This window comes from Pogonomyrmex barbatus, unplaced genomic scaffold (assembly GCF_055798465.1).
Source record: "Pogonomyrmex barbatus isolate J1 unplaced genomic scaffold, ASM5579846v1 scaffold15, whole genome shotgun sequence".
Taxonomy (NCBI): Eukaryota; Metazoa; Arthropoda; class Insecta; order Hymenoptera; family Formicidae; genus Pogonomyrmex; species Pogonomyrmex barbatus.
The window spans coordinates 5,557,288-5,577,708 of NW_028297111.1; the positions used below are offsets into that span (position 1 = coordinate 5,557,288).

At 27.1% G+C, this 20,421-nt stretch overlaps 3 protein-coding genes across 4 annotated transcripts in view; 2 read left to right on the forward strand and 1 right to left on the reverse strand.

Moving 5' to 3' along the window:
• Nucleotides 1–20,421, forward strand: part of LOC148937306 (uncharacterized) — a 109,500-nt gene that overhangs the window by 51,355 nt on the left and 37,724 nt on the right. The gene's annotated exons all lie outside the window — the stretch shown is intronic.
• On the reverse strand, nt 6,755–7,790 carry LOC148937308 (uncharacterized). The gene is made up of 3 exons (XM_089073736.1): nt 7,559–7,790; nt 7,255–7,429; nt 6,755–7,077 (listed from the first exon to the last, which is right to left on the reverse strand). Exons 1-3 carry the CDS (start codon nt 7,630–7,632, stop codon nt 6,940–6,942), a joined length of 387 nt encoding a protein of 128 aa, XP_088929862.1. The 5' UTR covers nt 7,633–7,790; the 3' UTR covers nt 6,755–6,939.
• LOC105429942 (uncharacterized) overlaps nt 20,149–20,421 on the forward strand; it is a 540,048-nt gene continuing 539,775 nt past the window's right edge. Inside the window, exon 1 of the mRNA XM_089073722.1 lies at nt 20,149–20,327. The gene's annotated coding sequence lies outside the window, so the exon portion shown is untranslated. The remainder of the gene's footprint in view (nt 20,328–20,421) is intronic.

A 20,421-nucleotide genomic window follows, 5' to 3' on the forward strand; every position in this document is an offset into this window, starting at 1 on the left:
CCCCTCTGCCTTTCTTCTGAACCTTTTCCATCGTATGTAAACGTACAGAAATGGTTTGCTGCGTAACGCCAAGCTGTTCTGCAAGCTCCTTTTCAATTTGCGCAGAGTTTATATCCAGCAGTGCTTGCAATTCGTCCGTTTCAATCTTTTGAGGGCGTCCAGCACGCGGTTCATTTTCAAGACTGAAATCTCCTTGACGAAATTTTTGATACCATCTTTTACATGTAGTATGACTTACAGCGTTCTCTCCATATGCAGGACAAATCATTGCAGTGGCTTCAGCAGCATTTTTCTTCAGATGAAACGCGAAGTGGATGGAAAATCGAATATGCTCTTTTGTTATTGCCATGTGAATACTACTGATTTTTGAGGTTATGTGCATCAAACGCCAAACTATATGGTATTTTAGAAGGCCAAATGTCAATGCTTTAAAACCGCAAAAGGGCGGGAAAATATATAAAATTTAAATTGTTATTTCGGTTGTATGAAATCTAAAGCTTAGAACTTTTTTGTACACCTAATAGGATGGGTGATCGCTTTTAGAAACCGATATGATGATACGAGATAAAAGCTGTTTCATTACTTTCTCTCATTTTTCTCATTTTTTTCATTTTTTTCACTTATTTTCTGTAAGGGATGTCACATACATTATAGATTTTCAGTACTTGCAGTCAATATCGAAACGCAACCGTAATTTTATTGTCATAAGTATGCATAATTTGATCTCTTTATATAATCATAAACAATTTTATTTAGTTATATATGAATAGATTAGGTTAAAATCCATACATAATTAGATCTACAAAATTATGTATAATTACATATAATTAGATATAAACTTTTTTTCCCGGGTATGTACAAATTTTTATATAATTTAATGTATATCTTTCTATTTGAAAAATATAATTTTGTATAATTCAATTTAAAGTTGTAAGCATTTTGATATAATTATTTCTAATTAGATACAAATTTTTTTTTTGACAAAAGTTTCCATATATAAGTTTACATAATTATATATAGAATTATTAATATTTTGATATAATTACATATAATTAGATATAAAGTTTTTACCTAATAAAAATTTCAATATAATTTCATATAATTTGACATGGAGTTATAAATATTTTAATATAATTATAATTAATTAGATTTAAACATTTTATTCGAGAAGACATTTCAATATAATTTTATATGGAATTATAAATGTTTTGATAATTGCATATAATTAGATATAAGCTTTTTACCCGAAAAAATTTCAATATAATTTTATATAATTTGATATGGAGTTATAAATATTTTGATATAATTGCATATATTTTATAATATTAATAAATCTCTTTATATATAATTATATCTGATATAATTATATATAATTAGATATAAACTTTTTTTCCCGGGATATTATAAGTACAAAAATTGTTCGCATAGTAAAATTTGCATAGTAAAAAATTGTTTGTATAGTAAAATTTGTTGGACTAATCGTGAAAAGTTTAATATTGTTGTGTAATAAAATTTTTTCGAGACAATTATTCAAATATGAGTGTCTGAAAAGTTTTAAGCCTAATATAGAAACAAGTATTTTTTCGATCAAATTTAATTTTATTTTTCAATATAATTTCTTTTTAAGTCAATATACTTTTCCCAGCATGCTCCCACCCCTTTAACCCACTCAAATAATGACGTCTTGCTGTGCAAAAAAGATTTCTACGTATGCGATGACCTCCTCATTCGACAAAAATTTCTGTCCTCTGAGTTAAACTTTGAGTCTAGAAAACAGGAAAAAAATCGCTAAAAGCCAGATCTGATGAATACGATGGATGACCAATCAATTCGAACCGCAATTCGTAAATTTTTGTTATGGCGACCATCGAAGTGAGTTGACGTCATCTTGATGGAACTTTCTTTTTCTTCAAATGTGGCCGCAATTTTTGCCTTCAGCTTATCAATTAATGATGTGTAGTACACCTAAATAAGAAGGGAGAGTGTGCATCACGACGGGGCCCGACCACGAACCAGTCGTGAAAACTCGTAATTATTTTGCGAAAAAATATCACCTCAGCCAGGAATCGAACCTGTTATTGTTTTACCTTTTTCAAGATAGTTAATGAACACAATTCCATGACTATCTCAAAAAATAGTCGCCTTCCCTGCTAATGAAATCGTCTTCGCCTTCTTCGGAGCAGATTCACTCTTTGCAGTCCATGTTTTGATTGTCCACTCCTTTGTTTCAGGAATAAAGTGGATCCAAATTCAACAGTTATTAATCGATGCAAAAAATCCAACTCGTTTCGTTTAAACCGCTCCAACAGCTCCTTGGGAATGTTCATTCAAATGCGTTTTTGGTTCACAGTGAGCAACGCGCGGTTAGCTTACGCATGCTTAATTCTTTGTCAATATATGACAAACACGTTCTTTTGATGTGCCCACAGCTTCTGCTATCTCTTTTTGATTCGACGATCATCCAGTACCATTTGGTAAACTTTTTCGATGTTATCGGTAATTGTTGCAGTTATCGGCCGTCCCGAACACTTATCATCAACCAAGCTGGTACGACCATATTTAAATTCAGCTGCATCTTTTCACGGTGGCAAGTAATGGAGTAGAATTTGTAAATAGCGTCTAACTCGACTTCAATTTGCGTAGACGTATTGCCTTTCAAATTCAAGAATTTAATTACGATACGGTATTCGATTTTTTCCATTTTTACAAAAATATTGACATCGACTGACACGAATAACTATCAAACAATAAGCGTCCAAAATGACTACAATTTTCACAGGTATCTTTCGAAGCATGTACGATTGTAATACCAGAATGATTTTGATGAATAATGTCATTTTCATATTAAGGCTCAAAATTTTTCAGATGACCCTCATATGATTAATAACATTAATTTCTAATAATATTTCTACATGCAAAATATGAATAAAACTTTCGAGCCTTTTTTAATTCAATAGAGATAAAAGAGTAAAGTTATATTATTAATATTTATACACATGTAGATTAGACAGAAATTCTTAAATCTGACTATAAGTTTTATCTTATATATTTTATATTAAATATATTTTATATTAAATATATTTTATTATATTTTTATTTTGTTTTATAACTTGCATTTATTTCATAATTTTGAAGTTTCAATATTGATTTTTATAGAAGAAATACAAAAATGTTTTATTTTTTTGCATTTGCCACTTAGAATTCTCCATTTTAGAATTACCATATTCAGTGATTTCAAAACTTACATAATAATTTAATCAAAATTTTACCATATTTTTTACACTTTCTATATTAAATGGAGAATGTTAGATTTTTATATTTTAATTCCTTTTTTATTTTTTGATCTGATAAACTTTTATAAATAATTAAACTAAGTATTTTGTTTAAAAAGATTAGATAAAAAATAATTTAATTTTTATTGATTAAATAATTCATGTACATATAATTTATAATCATAAACTGAAACATATAAATGTTCAATATTTTTTAAAATTTAGTTTCATTTTTAATACCAAATTATCAATTTTTACTTTTTATTTTCATCTTTTAAATTCCAATTTCACTTCAACTTTGAGTTTATACTTCAAAATTTCAAATATTTCAAAATTGTTTTTTTTTGTCAACATAATATTAATTTTCAATAATACTTTTTCTAAAACATTAAAGATTAGATATTAGTTTCGGAGGATTATTCTATTTTTTGTGAGAAAATGAGTAAATCTTCTATTTTGGCTTGTCTACAACATACACGAAACTCAAAAACGAAATTAAATAATCTGAAATATTTTTCCTGACAGAATTTGCAGAATTGTAAAAAGTTGCGACGATATAGATACATAGCGAGATGCGCTCCCTCTTGGCTCAATCACGTTCATCCTCCCGGTGCCGTTTCCGCCCTCTTCCGCTGCCGTGGCGACGTTTGCTACCCCTCGTTCGGCGGAGGCGCACGTTTACGAAGGATCAGTATGCCTCCAACCATCGAGTGGATTGTGTTGTATGGTCGGAGGGTGATTGTATGGTCTTCTTCGTGTTGCCGGTGAATTTCACGATTAGAATTCGATGATCAGCGGATTTTGCGTGCGACGCCATGGTTATCTGAGGATCTGTTCTTGCGTTATCCTCGGAAGACATGTGTACGGACATATGCGTGTGTTACCTGCAATAAAATACAGCGATAACATTACAGCCGAGTGCGACTCTGTCCCTAATCGTTCCAGTGAATACATTTCTGATTGCGAGTGAAGATAGTGAGCAACGTGGACTGTTAATGTCGTTAAGATTGAGTTGAATAACGAAAAAAACCTAATTCAAGGTCTACGTCTACCTTTGAAGGTGGGTTCGGATTCTTGGAATATTGTTTTCTTTTGCAATTTATTTCTAGTCTTAGATCATTTATGATAAAATCGAATGACATATATCATCATAAAAAATATTTTAATTTATAAGGGACATAGATAATTAATATATAAAAATTAATATTACATAGAAATTAATATCAAAGAATAATAATATTTGAGCTGTCTCTGTAGAAAATCTTCGAGGATAAGTAAGAATTTTTGTGTCTCTCTCTCTCTCTCTCTCTCTCTCTCTCTCTCTCTCTCTCTCTCCACATGATTATATTTCTAATCTTCAGATTCTTTATCAATTAATGTCTACGACGTGATCGGCTTACGATAATATTTCAGCAATTTCGTATTATAGTAATTTGTAGAATCATTTCCAGTGTGTAAATCTGATTAGAAAACAATCCAATTATTAATACAAATCATTATATTATGAACATCGCAAGGATGAAAATGTTTTATAAAGAATATTTTGCTGGATTTTGTGTGTAGGTCTGAATTGCTGCACCCTCACGATATGTTCTCTTTTTATTTATCTTTTGAATTAAAAAATCCTTGATATTTTAGATATTTGTTCGTTTTTTTCAAATATTGACTGATCATCTAATTCGTAACCTCGAGTTATTTCCTTTGGTTCATCTCAAATATTTATTAATTGTTTTCGGAGCTTTCTGAATTTGTCAACAATTCTTTTTCCGAAGTATTTAATTCCATTATATGATCATTCTTTATACTTTCCAATTTTCTCCTGAAATTTGTAATCTTCAGGTTATGTGATTCTTTTTTGTTCTTAAAACCGACTATGGCTACTTTAAACTGGCCGAACAATATAAAGTAATGAGATTTATTTTACGTTTTTGTTTTCTCGAATCTTGGATTCTCTAATATTAAAAATCTTTATTTCTCTAAATTCTCAGGAATATAGCATTTTAAAACATTAGATGACCATCATGACCATATCATGAATCTGCATTTTCTAAAATCAAATCAATGTATTATCACTGAAAAAGTGAATAAACACTGATAGTCTCAATTATAAGTATAGCACTGCAAATCAATGAAATTTCATTAAAAGAATCAGTTAAAAGTAATGACTATTTCTATCAGTGATATTTGACTGCAGGAAATAGTAGTTGCATATCAGCACAATCAGTGATGTGCATTATTTTAATCAGTTAATATTAATTAGCTCAATAATGAATAATAAATAAATAAAAATTATTTGTACCTGTATATTTATTAAAATCTAAAATATTTATTACATATGTGTATTGTTAATATATGTGTAATACATCGAATATTTTCTTAAAAAAAAAACATATATCTATATATATATGGTAATATAATAATATAACAAATATATATAAATGATGATATAATGGATTATATATATATATATATATATATTTATCTATTATATCTATTATATTTATTTAATTACATAAAACTAAAAAATTGCCACAAATGTTAAGTTAGATTAAGTGATTACATTAATTTGTACTTTTTGAAAGAAAATTTAATTGAAACAATATAACCAACTAAATAATAACTATTGTATCCTTCTGTTTTTTAAATTTATGATATAATAAACTTAGATAATGAGCTAACAGATAATGTTATATATTTATATATTAGTACGTAAATTCACTAATCTTAATTTTACGTATTCCTAAAAATTATTTTAGTTCATTACCTAAATTCATTTTCATAAGTTTAAGAAGCAGAAAAAATTAAAAAGCAATAGTTATCATTTAATTGATAAAAGAAAAAAGCAAATATAAAATAAAAAATATATATTATATAAAATTTTATGCCTGTGATATTGGAATAATATTTGAAATATTAATATGAGTAGAGGATACAAGACTATGTGCTATTTTAGATAATGTTTGGAAAAAATAGTTTTCCGAGAAACTAAAAAAATTAATTAGTGTTTTCGAATACCTTACATTAAATACATAATATATTTTGAACATCAAATTAAGTACTATAACTGGTGAATTTTTACTTAAAATCAAAGTTTGATTATCTGCCTGAATAAAATAATTGACTGATCGCCCTTTTATTAAAATAATATAAGGTTAAATAGGCCCTTTCGCTTCGCCTTTTATTTTTTCAATTGACGTTTCAATGTTTGTATCTTCCTAAAAACAAAAGGAAAATGATATTTTCTTATGTAGAAAAATATTAATATACAAATACACATGTAATAACAAAACTTACAGGCCAAATCTGTATTAATGACGGATTTGAAAATATGAAGGAATTGTAGAAATCATCAACATAATTTTCTTTATCAATATTTACCTAAAATTAAATTTTAAAATATTTGAGTCATACTATGCAGTTATATATAGACAAATATACTATAGACAAATATAAAAAACTTTTAATTTATAAATAGTTATAGTGATGAACTTATATCTTTTTTCTTTCTCTTTCTCACAGAATTCCGAACTGGAAGTAAATGTGCCAAAAGAATAATGGCACGGAGATTATCTGGACAGATCAAATAGTACGATTAATAGTTGTAATTTAGAACAAATTATGAAATTAAAAATAAAATAAATTGCAGTGAAAATTTTAACTGTACATCTTAAAAAAAAAAACTTGATTTCCTAAGTCCAATCTCACCGTGCTGCGATATTAAAATTCTGAGTACATAAAATGTTGAAAATTTTGCCAAAAATTTATCAGACGCTCCTTTGTACATTCTGTCAAATTCCTCATCAATCTGTAATAAATGATTAAAAGCAAGTAATTAATCTATAATTACATAAATGCAAAATACAATCAATATTAATATATAATTAATAAAAAATATTAGGAAGAAATTATAAGAAAAAGTAAATATCTATATTTCTTTCAATATATGAATAAATGCTATTATAGCGTTAGCATTACTATATACCATTTGTCCAAAATAATCACCAAATCGAGAAAATTCACTAAATATTTCATCAATAGAAGGAACATTATCTGTGATCCATTTTTTTCGATTATTCATCGTAAGATGCGTACATTCCGATATAACTGATTTGTTGCTATTAGAGGGCATCTTAAATTTCATCCAAAATCTAAAAAATCTAAAAAAATATCAAAAAAGAAAAATGAAGTCATTAAATTTTGTTTTATATAATAAGATGCAAAATTATATAATTAATAATATAATTATATAAAAAAAGCTATTGATATCCCAATTAAACTTAACATACTCTTTCTTGATACAATTCGTGAGAAAGCATTTTTTCTTCATCAGAATCTTCAGCGAACAAAGTCTTACTGGCATTTTCAGTTTTTCTTTTCTTTGCTGCTTAGTAATATTTCTTCTTCGTTGGTGAAATGCATTTTCTTATCGTCCAAAGACGATATTATAATAAAACCTCTTTTTGTGATTCCATCATATTAAAGTTCTTTAAAATTGTGGAAAAATAAACTTAATAATTTTACAGTTATATATTAAAAAAAGAAACTCTATTGCTTAAGTATATCCTTACATGTCCTTTAGTGGTTTGATGATCGCGTAGTTTCGAAAATTCTGTTACAATACTTTGCGCAAGTGCTATTTTGGCTTCCTCGAGTGGGTAGCTAAATGTTCGTGCGCGCGCGCGCGCGCGCGCGCGTGTGTGTGTGTGTGTGTGTGTAATTTCAAAACAATAATATAAAAATAATTATAAAAATATCAATTTGAATCAAATACAAATATCAAAGAAACATTAATAACATGCTAATTATCTTCATATATTTTTATTAATTCTGAAGTCACGATTCTTATAAGGCTTCTCCTATCGATTTCCGTAAATATGCCATCTACAATTTTTAGAATTGCAGGACCTTGAGAATGATTTAAGAGAGTTTCACGAACAGTTTTAAAGCGCTAAAGTGGAATTTGAATTTGATTAATGTTTTGAATTATATTTCGTGTGTGTGTATGTGTGTGTGTGTTTTTATAAAACATTACTTTACCGAAAAACATTTCTTTAATACGGATTTCTCTTTTTCATTATAAGAAGCAGATATAATTGTGACATCACTGGTACATGGAAATATATTTTCCACTTCTGTAACATTCTCAGGCAACTCGAGAAAATTTGAAGACAATAATATTTTTTTGTTTGTTTTTGTTCCCAAATTCTTGTCATCTTACTTTGAGATATGTTCACCAAATTAAAAAGAAAAACGGACTAACAGAAATAATATATAAAGAGACGCAAAATATGCTAGTTTGATAAAAAATACATTACTTGAGAAGACGATTGGGAACAATCATGGAGAAATTTTAATATTTTTTTTATTGGACCTTTTTTTATTGTCATTTCTTTCAAATCGTTTTCATTAAACCAAATAAAAGAGGAACCTTCCATTTTTTCATCTAAGCATCATTAAAGATAATAATAGAAGCATTCTATATTAATACAAAAAAAATAAATTTTAAAAATTATTCTTCATAAATAAAAACTGGCAAAATTATCTAAAGGCTACATAATGCAATTAAAAAACAAATAGAAATATATGATGCATAAAAAGAAAACTAAACCATGAGAAAATTTCTTTATATATTAAAGATATCTTATATTTTTTATAGCTGAATTGATAAAAGTCTTCTATTATAACAGTATATGCTGTAGACTAATATATAAATTTTGAAATGTTGGTTCAGATCAAACAGAAAATGGTTTATACTGTGCGAGACTGTGACAATTAATAAAATGCTGCGAAGTTTGTTGCGCACTATCTATTCCAAAATCAATATGATAGACATTCATATCAGTATCAAATAAATGAGTTTCACATAAAGTTGTCAAGAAATATACTTCATCTTTTTTTAGGATTAATATTTCTTTAATACATCCAAAAAGCTGCAAATTGTTTCTTTTTTCATTAAAAACTTTAGGACATACTAATTGAGTTGAAACTCAACACCATTTATTTTTACAGCATTGGTGCTAAAGACAGAATCATTATTAATATATCCTAAACTATGTAAATGTACACGACTTTGGCATTGAGACTGTTTTTCCATTAAGAGTCTCAGTTCGAAAAATTGTAGCATTTTTTCTTCTCCATCTTGCACTTTGAGAGCATTGAGAACAACTTTTATTAATGTTTTAGGAGAGTTTTTAAAATTGTAAACAGTTTGAGCTCTTATTTTAATTTTATAATGTTTGGTCTCATAACGCATACAGTTGTATAGCTGAAGAGGTCCTGCTCATAAAATGCAATCTGGATAATGAGTTAAATGATGGAACTTATTTATCATATGTATATCAGGGAAAAGTTTCTTAAATTTTTCAAGGAAATCTCTAATAAGAGCTCTTAGATAAGATATAAGAGAAATTGCAATTTTTTGTGAAAACACTATTTCCATGATTCTGAGCAAATAAAGAATCAACTATAAATGCTCCTTTTTTGTCTCACCCAATCTGTAATAAGAAAGGGAAAAGCACGATGAAGACACATCTACATAGCTTTTTGATTTAAGGAATACCCTTTCTGACTAAGAATTCTTTCATTGAAACTTGCTGATTTATTTTTCTTTTCAACAAAACCGTATTGGAATGATACTATTCTGTTGTTAAAATCATTTGCATTGAACAATTTTAATTATAAAATATAACGAATTAAAATTAACTTTAATACCATTGAACCAATACCGCAAAGAATATCATGCATCGGATCAAAATTAAGATTTCTACATGAAAATAATTAGATAAATGTAAATAACAATCTTCATTCATTCTCATAAGAGTTTTAACACTAAGAGTTTTATCATTATATCTTGCATTTTGCAGTAAATTTAGATGCTCATTATAGATTTCTATATTTCTTTGTTGCTTCATTTCATGCAACCGTTATGCAAGTCTTGTCTACTGTAAAGACATAATCGACAAAAAAATTAGATGGACCTAGAAAATTATATATTTCATGAACAACTAATCCATCTCCACAAAATGCTGCCAACGATGCACGTAGAATATATTTTTCTTTTCCTAAAGAAATAGGAACTCCTTCATTGCTTTCTAATTTTACAAGATCTTCTAAAAAAGAACTTAATATTTTTTCCATTTTGTATTTTCTCATATCAGTATAACAGCAAAGAAGCAAAATATGAATACTGCTGAGTTCAGAATTCATGTGCGGTGGAAGATTTTGTATAATAAAAAACTTAATTTATGAATGCCAGTCTTGGAACCAAGTGGATTAACAATTTCTAATTCATCGTAATATAACTGGATTCTAATTGCATGTTTGTATTGTTGGAAGAAAAGATGATTTTTAAAATGCTGTCCATCAATAAAAGAGGCAAGGATATCATCACTTAACTCCTTTTCGTTTTCTATTACATCGCGTATATCTTTATTTTTCAATATCATTGTCAAAGAATCAATTATAGACACATATTGTTTCAAGAACTGTTTTTAATACCAAAACGCTTGATTTTCTATCAGTTACGTTTTCGAATCATTTACCAAAGGAATTTCTTGAGGCTCAATATATTCCGTGGTATTTTTCAAAGTCTCCATGCAGTGTTCAAATGTTCTCAAATCTTTAAAAGCTTTATTTATTTCAAAACATTGTGATAAATCACTAACATCAGGATCATGAAGTATTTGTCTACATTGCATGAATTCTTCAACTTTCATTTTTAATAATTTTTAATAATGTACATAAACTATTTGTTATTTCTTCAAATTCATCTAAATTATAATACTTTTATTAGATATAGTACAGACATAGATCCTTTTGACATTAGTCTAATTATCATTTTTATTAAAGAATCTTTCAAGTTAAAATCATTACATCCTAAAATTTCTAAATTTTCTTCTTTTTCAAAAGGTTCGTTTTTATTATTTTCTTCAATAATGTCGTTAGTAATATCATTGTCACCTAACGAAACAGAATCTATATTTTCTGTAACATTACAATCTTTTTTTTTTTCAGAAAAATTAATCTTTCTAATATGATTTCTTAAAGAGAAAAATATGTCGAAACTTTCTATGACATTTTGACTACATACGAATCCATGTTTTTCTAAGCCTCATTTTACATTTGACACCATGTACTGTTTGTAAATATTGAGCCAAATCATTCAATCCTTTTTTAATAAAATTATGACACACAGCACATTTTAAAGTCTCCATTGTTTATATTAAACTTAATATTCATATATTTACATCAATAATATTGTAATAAAAAAGGCAATTTCTAAAAAAACTTCGTTGAAAGAAATGATCATACAGTAAAGTCAAAAATAAAATGAAAAGTACTAACTTCGAATATTTTTCGTGTTTCCAAATCTGTAAATTCCTCTATTTTTGCTCCTAATGCTTCAATCGATAAGCTTTTTATATCATTCATTTGTAAACTTTCAATTTAATAAAAAAAATAAATAATAAACAGATAAAAACAGATAATAAAAAATTATAAACAAAAAGAAAACCGAGACAAAATTAATCAAAATTTTGTCATGGAACAATATTTATATGAAATTAATAGCATTTTTATTTGCAGTAGAAATAACTGCTTTGGATTAATCTTTTGGATTACTATTGGCTATTCTGTTAGAATATGCCAATATTATTATCAGTTATTATACTCGTTTTGTTGAAGAGATGTCTTTTTAACATATTATATTCATAACATATTCATATTATATTCATAACATATTATATTATTATATCTATTATATTCAGTTTTCTATTGTCATTCTTTTCATTGTTTCTATTGCAATAAATATATAAGCGCATTACTAACTTGTATTCGACCTTTATTACCTTTATTATATCAATGTTAAGTTATGATTAAATTATGTCATAAATAATGTATTATGTTGTGAAAAATATAATGTACAAACGATTTATATACTTTCCGCGTGAGGAAAAAAAGTTTGTATCTAATTATATATAATTATATATAATTTTATAGATCTAATTATGTATGGATTTTGACCTGATCTAATTATAAATAGATAAAATTGTTTATGATTATATATGAACAGATCAAATTATGCATACTTATGACGACAAAATTACGGTTGTATTTCGATATTGAAACTGTTAGTATTGAAAATCTATAATATATTTGACATAAAATCTCTTACAGAAAATAAATGAAAAAAATGAAAAAATGAAAAAAAAATTAGAGAAAATAATGAAACATTTTTTATCTCGTATTATCCGCATGTTTCTAAAGCCGATCACCCATCCATTTGGAGATCTTGCTCGATGCTGCTTAACCTCGGTATTGAAATGAAACCTGCTACTGAAATGACCAAATAAGTGCGAGATCTTTAATTGCGAGATCTCTGCTTAAAATATGATAGATATGATAGAATATGATAGATCTGGTTAATGAATGTTACTATATTGTATAAATATAGTCGCAATTTTAAAATCTCGATTGTATATGTAATTCTTGTAGATAATTTAATTACATGTATAGAGCCGTGAATCTATTATGTTTAATATGAATCATCATTTTTATTAAAATGTTTATAAATTATTGTATATATTTTATTTACTTGTTAATAAATTTGTTAATAACTGTATTAAATATGGGAAATATTTTTCTTATTTAGTTATAATTATATTACAGTTATATTATAGTTAATTAAGAAAGATTAATAATGTTATTTCAATATTTATTCATTAAAAATGACTTAAAAATGACGATTAAATGACGATAATATTTCGTGACAAATGTTACATTTATTTTACGTCATTATTTAGTACATTGACGTCGAATGGCAATAAATGATCTTAAATTATCATAATGACGTCATCTTGCTACTTAGGTATATATATATATATATATATATATATATATATATGTATATATAATTAGATATAATTATATATTTTTAAATACAATTAGATCAAGTTTTTAATGGGTCCATTTTTGTGGTAAATATGAAAAACTATATATTTATATATATATATATATTTTTATATATATTATTATAATAATATATTTTTATAAGTATATTTATTTATAATACTTGTATTTATATGAACAATCTCATATATAAAATATTAAGTTTTTCATAAAATAAACGAAGTAAACCAGTATAATTATATTAAACTCAAAATTTTCCTTAAGGATCCTTTATCCTTTATATTTGATTGAAATTATGTGTATTATGTGTTTATTATATATATTATGTATATTATGTGTATTATATAAATTATGTATATTCGTATATATGTATATATGTATATACGTATAAATCGTACAATACCAATTAAACTAGTAATATCTCAGAAATGTCTCATTTAGATATTATTATTTATATCTAGTTTGATGCGTCATAATATATTAGGTATAAATTTTTATATAATTTAATGTATTTTTCTATTTGAAAAAGAAATATAGTTTTGTATAATACAATTTGAAGTTGTAAGCATTTTGATATAATCATTTCTAATTAGATATAAACTTTTTCTTCGAAAAAAATTTCAATATAATTTTACATAATTGTACATAGAATTATTAATATTTTGATATAATTACATATAATCAGAAATAAAGTTTTTACCCGAAAAAAATTTTAATATAAGTTCATATAATTTGACATGGAGTTATAAATATTTTGATATAATTAAATATAATTAGATCTAAATATTTTATCCGAAAAGAATTTCAATATAACTTTATATAATTTGATATGGAGTTATAAATATTTTGATATAATTGCATATAATTTGTAATATTAATAGATCTCATTATAAATAATTATATACAATTATATCTAATATGATATAATTATATATAATTAGATATTTAGACCTTTTTTTCCCGGGCGATTGCAACAAAATTAATCGATCTGGATTTTTTAGGTTACTGTTGACTACTTTCGTTAAAAGATGCTAGTATCTAACGGAACTAGCCAATAATAATTCAAGAGATTAAACCAGAGTGTGATTAACTCTACTGCAATCGAAAACGTTATAAGTATTAATACTTCGTACAATATATTTTTCATAATATAATACATTATTCACAAAATAACATAATCCTAACCTAACATTATCTTATATCTAACATTATCTTATACAATGAAAGTAGTAAAAGCCAGAAAAAATTAGTTAATAAGTTTATCTATTTATAGCGATAAAAATAATGAAAAAATAATGACGACAGTCAACAGAACCCTAATAGCACTCATCTATTCTGAGAACGTTTTACGGGATATACAAGTATATTCAAGTATATTCTCCAAACATTCGGAATACGTACTGCGATATACTGTGGAATGTATTTAGATCGTTACTACCGCTCACTAACCTAATCCCTAATATGTACTGGAGAATATCCCGCAGTATGACCATAGGATGAAAATGGTTTAAAAACAGTATATCGTGTAGAGCATGCATAAGAGTATCCCAGACAGCCATATAAATCGTGAAAATCTATAATATACGTGACATCTCTTACGGAAAATAAATAAAAAAGATGAAAAAAAATGAAAGAAAGTAATGAAACATTTTTTATCTTGTATCATTGACATATTTCTAAAACGGTCATCCTTCTTGGATTTATTCCTGCTCGATGCTGCTTAACTTCTATGATGGGATGAAACCTGCAACTAAAATGATGATATAAGTGAACACGGAAGTTTGACATAAAATATGATAGATCCATTTAATGAATGTTATATTATCATATAAATGGTCTCAATTTTAAAATTGCGATTGCATATGAAATTCTTAAGTAGATAATTTAATTACATATTTAAAGTCGTGAACCTATATTATGTTTAATGAGAATTATTTTTCTTATGAAAATTGTTTACAAATTGTTGTATATCCAAGTAGCAAGATGACGTCATTATGACGATGACTTAAGATCATTTCTCATCATTCGACGTCAATATACTAAATAATGACATAAAATAAATATAACATTTGTCACGAAATATTATTGTCATAAATTGTATATCGTCATTTAATCGTCATTTTTAAGTCATTTTTAATGAATAAATAATGAAATAACATTATTAATTATCTTTCTTAACTATAATATAACTGTAATATAACTATAATATAACTAAATAAGAAAAATATTTCCCATATTTAATAGTTAAAAAATTTATTAACAAGTAAATAAAATATATATGCAACAATTTTTAAACATTTTCATAAGAATGATGATTCTTATTAAACATAAATTCACGGCTCTATATATATAATTAAATTATCTACAAGAATTACATATGTAATCGAGATTTTAAAATTGAGACTATTTATACAATATAGTAACATTTATTAATCAGATCTATTATATCTTAAGCAAAAATCCCGTAATTACTTATTTGGTCATTTCAGTAGCAGATTTCATCCTAATACCGAGGTTAAGCAGCATCGAACAGGATCATCCAAATAGATGGGTGGTCGGTTTTAGAAACATGATACGAAATAAAAGATGTTTCATCACTTTCTCTCATTTTTTTTCATTTTTTAATTTTTTTTTTACTTATTTTTTGTAAGGATATTTTATGTCACATATATTATAGATTTTCAGTACTAGTAGTCGGAACATAACCGTAATTTTGTTGTCATAAATATCACGTCATCGGTCTGACTTATAGACATCATTATGATTTCCTTTTTGACGTCTTTTATGACGTGAGTTTGGTGACATTAATGACTTAAAATTGACGTTACATTGACAACATCTTGCTACTTGGGTATATTTTGTTTACTTTTTTATGAATTTGTTAATAATTGTATTAAATATGGCAAATATTTTTTTTATTTATATATTATAGTTAATTTAAAAAGATAGTAATTAATAATGTTATTTTATTATTTATTTATTTAAAATGACTTAAAAATGACGATTAAATGACGATATATTTATGACGATAATATTTCGCGACAAAAGTTTATTTTACGTCATTATTTAGTACACTGACGTCGAATGACGAAAAATGACTTCGAATCATCGTCATAACATTCAATATAAATACAGAATATTCATATGATATCATATACTGTTAAAGTATATTCAGTATATTTTGAAGATGGGCTTAAGAGTATACGAGAAATGATACCATCAAGATGTCATATAAATGTTCTCTGATATATTAGGCAATAGTACGTATGACCACAGTATTTTCAGTACGAGTGTAGAATATTTGAATGATATCATGTTTTATATTAGGGAATGTAATAGACATATATAAAAAATTGATTCTTTAATAAAACAAGCTTTAATCACATAATCTGTTACAAAAATCATGAACAGTGAAGACATGAGAAAATTTGTCATAACAAATAATAATTCTACAAAAATTAATTAAACTTACCAAATGCTATATCTTCGCTTTTCAAGATGTCTTTTGAAAGAGACACGTATTGATACGCACAATAATAAAAAAATAAACAACGCGCAAGCGCAGAAGCTAACATTTAACTACGATCTGTAGTGAAATCTTTTTCACTGTCCAAAATCAGTGAAATATAAAACAAAAAAGCATAAGTGGGAGTGTTTTCACTGAAATACAGTTAATAGTCACTAATTACCAGTGAAATATTGTTTTACTGTTTCAATCAGAGACTTTTTCACTGATTCGATTTTAGAGAGCAGATAATTTTGATATCCTAATAGTTTTTATTATTAAACATCAAAGTAAAACATTGTTTTCGTACAATATTCTAATTTGAAACATAATCTTAAGATTTATTTATTTTTAATTATGAAATATTCAAGTTTATCTCAATTTTTAATAGTTTTAATAGTTTTATGTAGTTTATAAGTTTTATGATCGCATATTATATATCGAAGTTTTGATTATCAGTATTTTCACGTTTTAAATATTTCACTTATTAAATTTCAATTTCAATCATTACGTACTGAGTCTATTTAGTACAATTTAGAGTAGTATTTTATTATTATATTATTAAATTTTTTTTAATATTATTATTAAATGGGTTTTCTTACATACATATATGTATATATTCGTATCACTCGTTATTAATCTTTAAACACATATTAGACACATATTAGGAATCTCGGATGTTTCTTGTATAATTTTAAGAGTCGGAACACATTATAGTAGTCTGCGCCGCTATTAATCAAGACCTGTCCAGGATTTAGGACAAGTGGTCGTGACAGTAGAAAAATATCGCGTACGGCGCTCTTCACTTTTTCCGTTCAAGGAATCGGAGGAATGGTCGTCTGACACGATGACTTGATAATGACTTCAAAAAGATGTATGGGGTGTTTTCAATTACGAAAATGTTGCCAAACCGCACATTTTCAATTCCTTTGCTCTTCGGCATTGTATCGAGCTTTAATCATTTCCTCGACGATGTGGAGAGCGTATGTCTATCTTTAATGCCGCAATTATTATGTGAAAAATAGAAAGTGTGTACAAAGTCGTATTGTTAAACAATTGATGTTTATTCGCAGTATAAAACACTCTAATGAGTACATATATCATATACATATATTCTTAAAAAAAAAATTGCGATCTAAAAAAATATTTGTCATGAGTGTATATAAGAAAATCTGCATTACGTGAGCAATACATTCTACTATGATGCTTAAAAACTGCGCACAGTTCGACCGCCATCGAAAACATTAAAACATTTGTTCACCACGAAATCGTTCTAATGCAAAATAAATATTTTCCCGCACGATGGGAATTGTTTCGTGCGAAGCAAATATTTTTCCGAGCGACGCAATCGTTTTAAATTGCATTCTCTCTTTCTCTGTCCCCATTCTTTCCTCCCCTCTCTCTCAGAATCCGAAAATCACATTGATTCAGCATTTCCCGACGGGGACATAGCTTGCAGATTTTTAATTAAAAAACGCATAATTTGTAATTTCCTGAGGAGAATCCGCAGAGCGACACCGCCGAAATTATTTCATCAAAAGTGAACTGCAAATCCTGGACGAGGCTTTAACGAACCTTCTTTTTCCTATCGCCGCATCGCGTCGGGTATAATTAGAACTCATGGAAATCGCTTGTCGTGATATGGAAACCGGGAAAAAATCACCACGCCCCGGCGCGCTCGTCCTCATACGATTTTACTGTAACTTGTTTTCTTCTAACTGATCTTATGCTTGTATTGAGTTTAATTAGCACAGTTCTATGCCCTGTTATCGTTCATTAATGATAGTTATACAGAGGTGTGACACATAATTGCGTAGGATTTTAGAGCTTGCGCCGTTTATTTTAAATGTCAATATCATTTTTTCGTTGAATTTAAGGAATTTAGAATTAAGATGAAGATTAAGATTTTGCTAGATAAAAATTTTGAATCCAAAATTTTGAATCAACACATAAGAATTTATTTTTATCATTTAATTTCAAATGGAAGTTCAAACAATACAAGTTGGATGGAAATAAGTTCAAATTGAAGCACTACGATCAATACGATCTGAATATATTTCTGATAATTCTTTTCTTTAAGATATTTACTCATCGCTTATTTATTCATCTCATCTGGTCACTATAGGCTTATGATTTTGAAAAGCACAGTGTAATCGCGGGAACGTCGCCGTCGCGCAACTTGTGTAACTCGTGCAATTCACTATTGCGTATTATGCGAATGAAAAAAAAAAGAAACAGATGAATACACGTCCGTGCGTGCGATCGTTTTATCTGCCGAAAAGAAATAGCCATTTTTATCGATGGTTGTCATGTCCCTGATGTTCGATTTTGCGGCCGGATGTTCGACATCAAAATGCGTCCGCAACAAAACAGACTGGGTTGACAGACACTGCTATCGATAGAATACGTTTTCAAATCGCGATCAGGCCAATTCATTCCACAAATCTAACAATTTTTTGGATTCTTAAGAGATGTATATAATCGACAATTATTGCAACGTTACATAATAGTTTCACTTTAACAGAATATCAGTATATTTTAATACGTGTAAGATTCGTAATATTATTACATTTGTAAAAAGCAATAATTATGTTTAATCAATTATGTTTTTAAAATTATTTTATAAACTTTTCGTATTGATATAAAAATAAGTTATCAGACTGAAACGCTACAAACTATCTTTCCTAACTAATTAATGATAACGATTCTCAACAATTATAAAATTAATAAAGGCAAAGCTACTGAAAATCAGCAGGATAAATAATGCACAATTTATATTTTAAAATTTATTTGTAAAAAGTGGCCAAACGGCTCAATGTCGGCTCAAATTTGAACCATTTTCATGATATATAGTTATATATATAGATAAGAATAATCTCTGAATCTAAAACAGGATCATCAATGTATTCTTGATATATTCAGTGATGCATTATTTTCATTATAACTGTATTTTACTAAAAAAGGCTCAACATTGAGCCGAAATGTTTATACGAATAAATTTTAAAATATAAATTGTGCATTACTTATCGCGATTCTCAGTAGTCTTGTCTTTAATAATTTTATCTTTCCTGAATTAATTTAGCTGCACTATAAAATTATCAACGCCTAAAAGAGAATTAAATAAACATACATAATTAGAGTGTTTGTTGCATTTGTTCTTCCCACACAAAGAATGGATGAGAGTTTGAAAAAGAGATTTTAAACTGCCCTTAATCTTCCTTTACTCCTTAATTATGAGAAAGATAAAAATGGGAATAGAAAAGAGAGAAAAAAATAAAGAACGAAAAAAAAAATTCCGTTATGGAATTTCTGAAGCAACCAAATTCTTAAGGAGGAATAAAAAGAAAAAGAAAAAATACGAAAAGAAAAAGAAAAAAGTATGCTTTTTTTTTAGATTTACGTAATACGCACGGGAGATGTCGAAAAAAGATGGAAGATTTCCAGGTGTGAATCGCAGTTGATTCGAACTTTTAATTACATGATACTTTGGATAAGGCGATGAATGGAGGAGTAGAATGGAGGAAAGAGGAGCAAAAGAGATGGAAAGAGAGAAAAAGACGTGGAACAGACTTAAGCTCGAAACTCCTTTCTAACAAGACCGGAAATCTGTTGAGGATCTTCCGGGAATTGGTGGCATAGCAGAAGTACGTAGGTTTTCAATTCGAAGTGAAAAAATGACGTTGTAATTGCAACTGCCATCTGCAGCGGACGTAAATCGCGCTTGCGCGCGCACTTATT

Bases quoted from the DNA above. Each gene is read 5' to 3' on its own strand.
- LOC148937308 (XM_089073736.1), bottom strand. From the start codon at position 7,632: ATGCCAGTAAGACTTTGTTCGCTGAAGATTCTGATGAAGAAAAAATGC. The intron at 7,430-7,558 runs GTATGTTAAGTT...ATATTTTTTTAG, and splicing joins ACGAATTGTATCAAGAAAGA to ATTTTTTAGATTTTGGATGA. The intron at 7,078-7,254 runs GTATATAGTAAT...CATTTATTACAG, and splicing joins GTGATTATTTTGGACAAATG to ATTGATGAGGAATTTGACAG.